This window comes from Sceloporus occidentalis, unplaced genomic scaffold (assembly GCF_023333645.1).
Source record: "Sceloporus occidentalis isolate IW3139 unplaced genomic scaffold, rSceOcc1.0.p SCAF_4, whole genome shotgun sequence".
Lineage (NCBI taxonomy): Eukaryota > Metazoa > Chordata > Lepidosauria > Squamata > Phrynosomatidae > Sceloporus > Sceloporus occidentalis.
In genome coordinates this window covers 29,047,647-29,058,781 of record NW_028316984.1, presented here as the reverse complement: position 1 = coordinate 29,058,781, position 11,135 = coordinate 29,047,647, and the positions used below count along the sequence as shown (strand labels likewise).

The window sequence follows — 11,135 nt, the reverse complement described above, 5'->3', positions numbered from 1 at the left end:
CATATTATGGTTTGTGTTGTCAACAGTATATTGATATATTACTAAAGTATGAAAAATTACATTTTAGCTGAATCAATACAAAATTGATTATTCATACAACTGGAACCAAAGAGCTGTGACTGATGAAAAACAGCCACTAGTACTGCTCTGAAAATGCTTGTGCATGAGCTCCACGCACTGCTATAACTGATAGATACTACAGGCATTTTCATGTTTCTCTTGCCCATCTTGGAATTAAGTTTCACTTTTTTCATGTTTTAAGGCAAGATATAAAACAATACTCCCCTTTGCATTCAACGAGTAATGTCCACTGTTTATCTCCATGTGCAACTGACTAATGTTAAAAAAAAAGAGGGTTGATATGAAAATATACAGTGGGCCCTCCACATTCACTAGAGTTAGGGATGCAGGGTCCCCATGAAAGTGGACAAACAGCAAATAAAAAGAAAACACTATTTTTTTTAACCTGAGAGAACATCTCTCTGGGAATTTCTAGGTCCTCCAGCACAACCTCTGGCAAACGTTGGCCATAGAGTTACACTGGAGGACCTAGAGATTGCTAGAAAGAATATATTATTCAAATCTGCAAATGATCAAATCTACAAAAGTCAAAGCTGCAAATGTGGAGAGGTGACTATATACACTAGTCCTATGGTTTACATTGAAGTCCAGCAGTAATTGTATCCAAAATTGCTCTGATCCACTAATCCATATGTACCTAGAACTCTTACATGAAGCTTTTCTCATTCAATACAAGTGAAGAAGCAGAACCGTTGCAATCCACAAATGTACAACAGGTCAGTGGAGCAATAAGTGATAATGAGAATACCATGTGTATGCACTGCTTTCAGGAGCATAAGAATGTTCCCAATATAGTGTGCACTTGCTACATAAGAAGAAAACCTTAATGGATATCATTGTTAGAAATGTAATTTCACATGATAGAACAAGTTAACCCAAAACATGTTGACCATATAGTCTGGTATATTAATAGTAAATAAAAAAACAAACATTTATTTACATCATCATAATAATAAGTGTGTGTGTATTATACAAACTTAGTAATATATCAATGTTTCATTTTTGTTTTTTTACAATATTGTACTTATTAATTCTGTCCATTGGTTTACCACAGTGCAAACTGTAATGTTGCATTGTGGGTTATAATTATCTTATCATAAAGAAACTTTTTTCCCTTTCCTCATTTCCTGTAATATGGATGCGTGCTTAAGTACAAAAACTCATTAATTTCAAAATTTCCATTCCTTGTGAATGTTTAATAAACTATACTTCAGGAAAGGAACATAAATTCTTGTGCTTTATATGTTTTAAATGTATAAATAAATATTACCACTCCAATCCGATGGCTGTCTGCAGTTCCACTACAATATAAAGTTTTGTTACTAGGCCCTAAATCCAACACTACACTACCATCGACAAGAAGACCTTCTTCTCCCACCCTTTGCAACTCTCTAAAAACCTGTCCCATAGGGTTTCCTAAGAGCAGGTTTTTAGAGTACAAAAGGCACTCTGGTCACTTTCTGTTGCTAAAGAGAGCTTTGGGAGCAAACTGGGGTGTTTGTGGGGTTTTGTGGGGGTCTTTTAGAGTTGTGGGAGGTGCAACTCTCTAAGTTCTCCAGGAGGGCTAATGTGGCCTTGTAGCCCCCCACAGTTGCTCATAGGATCCTTAGCCTCCCACAGTTGCCCATAGGGGTTACAGGACAGAATAGGGTTGTTTCCTCCGATTTCAATTGATGGAGCTGCTTCATCACCAGGGGCTACCCTTTGGATCCTGGTCATTGTGGTAATCTAACTGTTGGTACATTCTATCCTATATCTCAGGGCTCTAGCAACAAATCTTGGGATGGAACCATTAAGCTCAATGAGATAGCACCACTAGTAGAAAGAATGAATATACTAATTATAAAAGGAATGGAATCACAAAATATCTAACCTAATTTGTGGACTTCTGTTTTGTGGAATTTCATCTTATCAGTTTTTATACTCTAAACTCAATTCAAGTGTTTGAGGACAATTCATTGGTACTCTGTTCACTATATATCACCAGTCTATCCTCTACTGTAAATGCAATAGTACCTGTATATTAAACTGTTGAGAGTATGTTTAATAATCCACTCCTTTTCATTCTCTGGAATATAAGGAGGTTGCCCTTATCTATTTCTGATACCTTTATATGACTATGTTGTTTGCATAAATGAAAAGAGATCCCTTTCCAGAATGAGAAAATCATTGTGAAATCCTGAAAGTTTGATTGTAGCTTATCTTTTCACTGGTTGGAAACCAGCCATGTATTAAAATGTCCTTCAGTTCACATACTGTAGTTTGTCTGGTAAGAAATCTTTATAATAGCCTAGAGTGCAGCCTAAAAGAGGTAGGCCTATTGTTCAAAAATTCACAGTTTCAAAAATTGCTCAAAGGAAATTTTTGTAGACTCCATATTTATGAAGTAGCAAACCTAATGGAGGGCTCAGGAGCACCCACAGCGATCTACTACCATGGCTGGTATCTTTCCATACATGATTTGTTCTTTTCCATTGAAGTACAGCATATTTATTGGGGACATCTTAGTAGGTGTGCAGCAAGGGCCTGCTGAACCTCTTGGATTTGCTTGATGCACAAGATGAGTGTGTGGATATTTTTGTAAAAACACAAATTCACATTCTCCAGAGCAGTAATTTGCTTTGTATCTTTTGGGTGCAATGATCCAGTCCCATCCAAAAGCTTCAAAATCCACAGTCAGTGGGTACCGACAACATCGAGATTCTGATGAGTGTTCATCACAGTCAAGACCAAAATCTCTACGTGATCTTTTCGGCGTATCAGTAATCCTGACCTCTAAAAATGGATTCTATGAATAAAGGAAAAGGAATAATACATTTGAAGAATAACTCAGTGTACTGTAGAAAGTTGATTAACATTTATCACAAAAGATTCTCCCCAAAAGTTGTGTATCATTTGCTATAATCATCATGATATAAACACTCCAACCCAAAATTATACTTCTAAAATTGCCTGGAATACACAGTTCTTAAGCCTCTCTAGTAGTAAAGGCACTTTCATTGGGTGGAGTCCAAGGAAATACATTGTTAATTCTGAACTGGAAGAGGTTTTAATTGTGGTTTTTGAATGGTAGATATCCCCTTCCATGCTTTGGAATACGATTTTTAAAAACAACCCCCCCCCCAAAAAAAAACCCCAACAATCCCAAAGGTCATTTCAGTAACTTTTGTAATACTATTGAGAGAATATGAGTTTTCTCTGTTACATAACCAGACTTCAACTAACAACGGAACTTTCCTTTCTGCTGCTTTCTTGGCTTACTCTCTTTGATTATCTAAAGCAGAAATGGGAGGCTGCACAAGGAAGGAAAATCTATTCTGCCAGTGGCATCTCTTTTATTGGTTGAGGGAAACAGTTGGATACAATGATTTTTTAAAGATTCCACTAGAGCACTAGGTTGAGGACCATGTAAAGGGGTTTTTGGATCCTAACCATTTGTTTTTTCATCTTCCTGTTAGAAGGGCTTGAAGACCTCTACAGAATGTCGGGCACCAACTTTTCTCTCACATCCAAGATAATGAAGAGAAAAAGGAAGAGTGGCTAGCAAAAGAAAGAGAAATACTAAAGGGAAGCTTTGGGCTTTAAAATTCAGGCTTCTTTTTGTTCCGAATATAGACCATCTGATGTGATTTTATTTGGGCTTTGAGAAGTAACAGATCTTCAACCACTGGAGAATTAAGGTGCTTCCAGATGAGACTTTTAGGGCCCGAACAGATAGGCCAAAATAAAGCTGCTTTGAGTAACTGTCAAGTATGCTGTTTAAATAACGCATGTGTCCTAAGAGGCCGGAAGCCATGCCAAAGCCATGCTCCAATCCTAAAGACTGGAACGCAGCTTTGGTGCAGCTTCTGGCCTCTTAAGATGTGTGTGTCATTTAAACAGCATACTTCCAAAGTGACCTGAAGCAGCTTTATTTTGGCATGTCTATTCAGGCCCTCACTGTGCAACTGCCTTGCCTCATTCAGAGTTTTATAAGGAATCTTGAGCAAGATGCTTCCCCAGTTCTTCTTTCCATTAAAAAACTCTGGTATAAAAATCTGGTATAAAGGGGAAAAAGTGGAATAGTCGCACAAAGTCTTTTAAAACACTAACACTAGGAGCCATTTACAAAGAAGCACATGTACAACATGTGCTCCTTTCTGTAGAGAGCCTTGTTTTAACTGTTGGGTAAATGCTTGGGAAAGGAACTAAAATTAATAAAGGCTATCTGTTGTCATTTGATCGCTTTTTCATGTTTCTGTGGCCTGTTACAGACGGGCCCGAAAGGGTGGACTGGGGCCGCCTTTCATTGCTGCACAGCAGCACTGCAGCAACCAAATTGCTGCAACTGAAAAGCCGCAGCAACTAAAAAGCGGCTCCTGTTTGTGCCGCTGCAAGCAGCCTGCAGCAGCGCGAAAACATCACTGCTGCATTGCTCCATTTGAACGCAGTGCAGCAGCGACGTCAACGTTGCACCCGCCATCTATACGGTGCACAGTGATGATGCCCTAGTCACATGCTAGGGTTGCGGGGAGTGTGGGCGCTCTGCCCCGAGGCAACCCTAGCACGTTATGAAGGTGTCATTCAGGGCCTGTCTGTACCAGGCCTGTCTTCCCTCAAAAGTATCTGGGGCTAGGTTAAGAAACCTGGTAATATTATGATTGCTGGGTGAATAACGCTAGAAGAGAACAAACCAGAATGTATCTGATGTTGCAAGCTGTTAACCTAGATCCCTGAATAGTACTGGTTTCATTAAAGCCACATCCTTTTTCTAAAACATGCAACTGTCAGTGCTTCATCTGCCATTAGTCCTAATAACAAAGTAATTTGGAGAACTGTTGTGTATTCATTTTTCTAGAACAATGGTGAAAGTGGCTAGAGAGAGATGCCTGTTTCATAATAATAGACCAAAGGCTGTCCAGTAAAGCCACCCAGTCTTTGGACAATTCAGGATAGAACATGGACATTCCCGGCCATCACTGATCTCTGGTATCAGGGGCAGCATGGCACCCAGGCACTGGGAAACAACAGCAGGTAAAGGGTATTGCAAAGGCTGGGTGGGCCTGTGTTGGGAGTGCTTGGTGTTCCTGCATGGCAGAAGGTTGGACTGGATGGCCCTTGTGGTCTTTTCCAACTCTCTGGTTCTATAATTCTATGTTCTCTGTGTGGAGTTTTCATGGACATCTGGCTGTTCACAACAGCAAACAAAAGAATGAACTAGAAAGAAAGGCCTTTGGTCTAATCCAGCAGGGCTTTTTAATATTCATATTTATGTATACATCCCATTTAGATTGTTAGGATGAGAGCTAGCGTGTCATAGTGGTTTCAGTGCTGGACTGCAACTCTGGAGACAACTGAGTGACCTTGGACAAGTCACATGCTCTCAGCCTCAGGGGAAGGCAATGGCAAACCTCCTCTGATCAAAACATGCCAGGAAAATCTCAGCCTTAGGATCTTTATAAATTGGAAACAACTTGAAGGCACACAACAACAAAAACCACCACCACAACAAATTATTCCTATTATTATTATGATATGCTAGATATAAGAAACTATTGTCTATTCCATCTTAGTTACACAGAAATAGGATATTCTTTTTTAAAAATGTTTTTAAAAATTAATTGGATTTAAAAGTTATAAAATTTCGCCCTAGTAATTTCCAGGTTAACAAACTGTTAATGAACCGAATACCTTGGCCTCTTTGTGAATTAGATACAGTACTAGCATTATCAATGTCATAGATAGTAGAATGCTGTGATTTTGTGTATAATCCTTATTTAAACTATAATAGGGAAGAGAGAATTTTTTTTTCAGTACTGCTAATTCAAAACAAATTTGTTTGGAAGTAAATCCTGGGAAGTTTACTGCCAAGTAGTACTCCTCATGGTTACAGCCTTAGAGAAAATGCCTGTTTTACAAGTACTAAATAAAAAGAATGTGCTTCTAGGTTTTTAGGTAGAACTTACCAAACCATCTTCCCCTGGTCCTGGATAAGTTACAGCAAGATCTCTTCCATTTTCATTCAGAGCTTTAATTTCAATGCCCAAGTTGGATTCAGGTTGTTTGAGCCAATTTTGCAGCACAGACTTCACGTCGATGCTCTGCCAAATACCAGCGCCTGGGTTCATGTCAAGTTTCAAGGATCGAATTGCAGTAGAAGTTGCACCATCTTTCATGGGTCTGATGAGTCTCAGGATCTGCACAAATACAGTGGTAGGCCTCTGGACTTGTCTTAAGTATATCCACAACTGAGCCTTTACCACTTTATTATACTGTATTTTAGAGCTAAATTTAAAAAAACAACATTTGGGTTTTCCTTCCACGGGCATAGGAAAATCAGCTATAAAAGAAGGGATAGAAAATGTTACATGTTTGCAAACATCAAGAAACATTTTAATAATGAAAGATAAATGAAATTTTTAGATATCTTAAGATTTCTTAGAACTGACTTATAATTTACAATAGAGAGACTCATCTCAAACAAGTGGAACCAGCTATAATGCATCTCATTTTAAAAGTCTTATTTGTTCATTCTTCCCACCATAGCATGCTTTGTTCCATTTTAATCAATATCCAATTGTTCACAATTAAACTACACTATGCCCTTCTGCCCTCCACACTGATGTATGGCAGATTCTTTTAGCTAGGCTCCATGTGTGCAATTTGGGTGTGACCAGCATTTCACAGACTTCTGTACCAAATATGAATAAGTATGCTGCATGGGAGAACCAGCATGGTATAGTAGTTTGAGTGTTGGACTACAACTCTGGAGATCAGGGTTCATTGACCTGCTTGATCATAAAAAACCCACTGGGTGACTTTGGGCAAGTCACACTCTCTCAGTCTCAGAGGATGGTAATGGCAAAATTCCTCTGAAGAAACTTGCCAAGAAAACCCTATGCTAGGTTCGTCTTAGGGTCGGCATAAGTAAAAAAATGACTTGGAGCATACAACAACAACAAAATGGGAGGAGGAAAAGGGCCACATATAATCAACCAACCAACCAATCAGGAACTCATGCAGAAATCAGTATAAGGATATCTTGTATCTTAGTGTGTACTATTAATTCATGTATGCAATGCCATGAATAATGTTGTCTCTGTAGTGTTTTAAATAGAGCCAGTCACATTTTAACATTTAAAGCTGCACTTTTGCAGTAGATTGTAGCCTTAAATCCATTTTTCATGTCTTGTACTTTGCATTTCTATTCTGCTTTTTCACCGGTGTCTAAACCAGCTCACAGTATTCATAAAAAACATAAATTCTATTAATTATCTTACAATTTACAAATCAGAGCCATTAAAAGTAGACAGGGAAAACAAAAAGTTAAGCATACAATTGGAGAGATCAAACTGGAAAAAGCACCTACAGTTTCAAAGGTTTAAGACATTGCAGATTTCAGTATTGAAAATACCTGCCTTGGAGCAGATACACAGAAATCTTATGGAAGTTAATAGGAACACTTAGTTAAACTGAGGACTGCAAAGAAATTGAAAATGTTGTGACAGTTTCATCTGTATTTCCATGTTATAATCTAGTGCTTTGTGTTGATCGCTTGTTTCAGACTCTTATATTGATTTCTGTCAAAAACCTCAGATTGAAATTAAATCATTATGATTGCCATTAAGAAGGATACAAATGGTAAAGGAATACACTCAGGGAATCTTTAGAAGTCGGTATAGATATACTAGCTGAGCAGCTGCACAAATCACTCTCTGAAATAAACTCCCCTGCCCCAGTCAAAATCACCAGGGATATTGAACACACTGTACAAATGTACTCAGCCTGAAAAAGATTGTGACATGTAGCATCTTACTAGGCCAGCTCCTAAAATGTATTTATAAAAAGAGAAAGGATGGCAGCCACACGTTTATCTCCTGTGATTTTGCGATACATTATTCACTTTATCATACAAACCGATGTGAATTAGTCATAACAGAAACCAGGTGGCCTTTTCAATGGGAATAAAACATGTTAATAACTTTAATGTCTTGATTTTTAAGTTGCCATGTCAGACCTGGTTTATGAGAGCAGAAATTGCAGTATATAGGAAAACTAATTTTAGCATACAGTGAAGTTATATAACATGTTAAGATACTTATAAACTCTCCATATTTGCAGTGTAACATAGGAGTGTGACATTTGATATATTCTAACATACAAGTGCTCACAAAGAACTCTCGTGTGAGTAGCTTTTCTCAGAGATTGCAAGTGATTTACACTTTCATGCCTTTATCTGCATACACTTTCTCCCTAACTGAGGTAAGTTCATAGATGGCTGTAGATAGGGAAGGTGCACACGATTCTATCCACATCGGAGCACTCAAACTAAAAGACACTACTGCACTACAGAAATACTATTTTAAGTCAGCAGCATGTTCAAATCTGAATCCTATATTCACATCTTGCAATTAGTTTTCAGGAAAATCAGTGGGATTAACTTCAGAGTAAGCATGCTTAGGGTTGTGTTTCAAATTGTCTAGAAGTGTTTGCTTTTTTTTTTTTTAAAGAACAAAATTCTTTTGAACATTTATAAATAGACTTACTTGTATGACTATGTATATTATTGTACACAGGTAAAATAAATTCCAGGGAGGGTAACTATGTTAATCTGATGCAGCAAAACCAACAAAAGTTCTGCTGAAGTGAGCTGCAGTCTGCAAAAGCCAAATAAAGTGTGTTGGTCTTTAAGGTAAAATAGTTGGATCATCTCTTATACTATAGAATTGAGAGCTACCCCAAGGGATACCTAGTCTAATCCTTGCCAGTGCAGGAATAGATTGCTAAAGCTGTAGCGCCATCAGATTTTTGTTGACAATCCTATTGCTGCCAAGAGCAAATCTAAGTCCCAACTTTCAGTTTTGCATTATTTCATCATCACTCCAAGTGTTATTCTGAAAACAGCTGCCATAGCCAAATACTTTAGATAATGAAGCACATAAGATACTATAATATTATCTGTGCAAAAGATACTTGATATGAGCCAGGGCAGATGCTTCGCACTAAGAAGATAATGAAGAATCTGCTCATTCAGTAAATACCTTCAGTCCTTCATAGCACAACTAATAGATTTGGCAAGTATACATTAACATTATTAATATTAAAAATAGAGTATGGTTGGCAGCTAATGAACATTTATGGTAGTAAGTGCTAGTTTCATGAGTTGTTTGTTTAAAATATATAGGTTGTAGTGTGTGTGTGTGTGTGTGTGTGTGTGTGTGTGTGTGTGTGTCAACCAGTCTAGGATAACAGAACTGAGTACAGGTGTTGTGAAAATATTTGCACATCTCAAAAATGCCCATAATCTCAAAAAGTTCCCATTGTGTATGGCAACTTGTGAACATGTAGAAGGGCATGCACATTTTCCAAAGGGGGGGGGGGTATATGGGCTGCATTCTGGACCAAATCTCACTGTTTTGTCACATTTACTCTGCAAAAAATGTGACTGCACAGCATAGCAAAATCAAGACATTGTCTCTCTATACTGAATTGTTCCAAATGCGATGTCTGTTTGAACATGCATTCCAAAGCACTTTCGGATACAACTAGAGCTGGATTGTGGCTTCAGGATGAGACCACTGTGACTTTTTCCCCGCTTTTGCTAAGATCGCCATGTGATCTAATCTAATTGGCTTTGTGGCTCCGTGATGTCATCACAGGGGTTATATTATCTTGGATTGGCTGGACTGAAGGAGAAACACAAATCCTCCTTAAATTTAAAAACAGGATGCCAAAGCAGCAGGAGATCAGGGAAACCATGAGTGTGAAAAAGCATTAACCGGTGCAAAACTGGAGATTGGGAAGTTCCTCTTTCATACTTTTCATAGCTCAAATCTCTTTATATTGAAAATGTCTTATATGACTGCCCTGAAGCTAAATATTTTAATATTGTCAGTTATATCCCTTTTCACCTACTCCCCATTTTCAGAAAATCCTCAAAAATAGGCATCTTTAGAAGGACTGCTGGGGTAAACTGACACATTTTGGGGGTGTATTTTTTTTCTCATACTTTTGCACAAATGGTTTGATAAAAGTACTGAAATAGTGGTGTTGATTGTCTGTTGTATTTATACACCTCTAACAACCAGCAAGGAAAATTCATGGGATTCCCCCCCCACCCCCCATATGTATTATATTATGTATTATAACCATACATAAATGCATGCATGCACAAATATGTATATCCAAATGAAAAATACCACAATTCATTTTCTTTAAAATTTAATTTTCTCCCTTCCTATAGAATGCTACTGAAAGCAATTTTTAAAAAGATAGTCAAACTAGGTTGTTGCTCTTTAACACAAAGATGAAAAGTTTACCAGGAGACTGGTAATCTATAAAGTAATAGAGTACTTACACTCAGTTGGCATCGTAATAATAGTTTCAGTTGTTGCATGATAATCATCGTCTTCCAAAGAACCATCGCTGCTGTCATCTCTCTGGACATCATATTGATCAATCAGTTCTTGTACTGGAGGAGCTCTAGGTAAAAGTTGCCGTATAGCATCCCGGCTAATGTTAGGTGCTTGTTCCAGACGCAGTTTGCTGAGGATCTGGATTTTTATAGCTTCTATTCTTGAAGATTTTGTACTTTGCCTCCATGTACATGCATTGCACGGTCCATCTTTTTCTATATTCTCATTTGCCTGGTTACTTTCATTTGGATCCACTGGACCAGGTATGATTAACATGAGAAGATAAATATAAATATAGCTTTTAAACTTTTGCATTGTTTCACATTCACTGGAGTCCTTTTCCTTCTTTTCCTTTTCTCCTTTCTTTAGTTCTTTTCCTAATCTTTCAGTACTCTGTGAATCACTGAAGGCAAATGCAATCTGAGACAACTCACCACTCTGGTGAATCTTGTATATTCCAAGAGGGCTTTTTATATTCCAACCCTTCATTAGCTTGTGTCGTCAAAAGTGGTGATTGGCTGTTAAACCAACAATGAATCTAGCTGTCAGATGTTAAAGCCATGTCCGTCATAAGTTGCTGGACCTTATTTTGTTACTGCCAAGGTTAAGCTGATTTTCTCCTCACATGCTGAAATGTTTCCAAGGAATATGGCCAGCCGT

At 37.9% G+C, this 11,135-nt stretch overlaps 1 protein-coding gene across 1 annotated transcript; it reads right to left on the bottom strand.

Moving 5' to 3' along the window:
• Window positions 1–1,082: 1,082 nt before the first annotated feature.
• On the bottom strand, window positions 1,083–10,921 carry MSTN (myostatin). The gene is made up of 3 exons (XM_089519594.1): window positions 10,418–10,921; window positions 6,027–6,400; window positions 1,083–2,869 (listed from the first exon to the last, which is right to left on the bottom strand). The coding sequence occupies exons 1-3, from the start codon at window positions 10,788–10,790 to the stop codon at window positions 2,489–2,491; spliced, it is 1,128 nt and encodes a 375-aa protein (XP_089375720.1). The 5' UTR covers window positions 10,791–10,921; the 3' UTR covers window positions 1,083–2,488.
• Between the last annotated feature and the right edge of the window lie 214 nt (window positions 10,922–11,135).

Coding starts and splice junctions, on each gene's coding strand:
- MSTN (XM_089519594.1), bottom strand. CDS start 10,790: ATGCAAAAGTTTAAAAGCTATATTTATATTTATCTTCTCATGTTAATC. Junction 6,401..10,417: donor TATTACGATGCCAACTGAGT/GTAAGTACTCTA, acceptor CTTCTTTTATAG/CTGATTTTCCTATGCCCGTG. Junction 2,870..6,026: donor GACCAGGGGAAGATGGTTTG/GTAAGTTCTACC, acceptor CTTTATTCATAG/AATCCATTTTTAGAGGTCAG.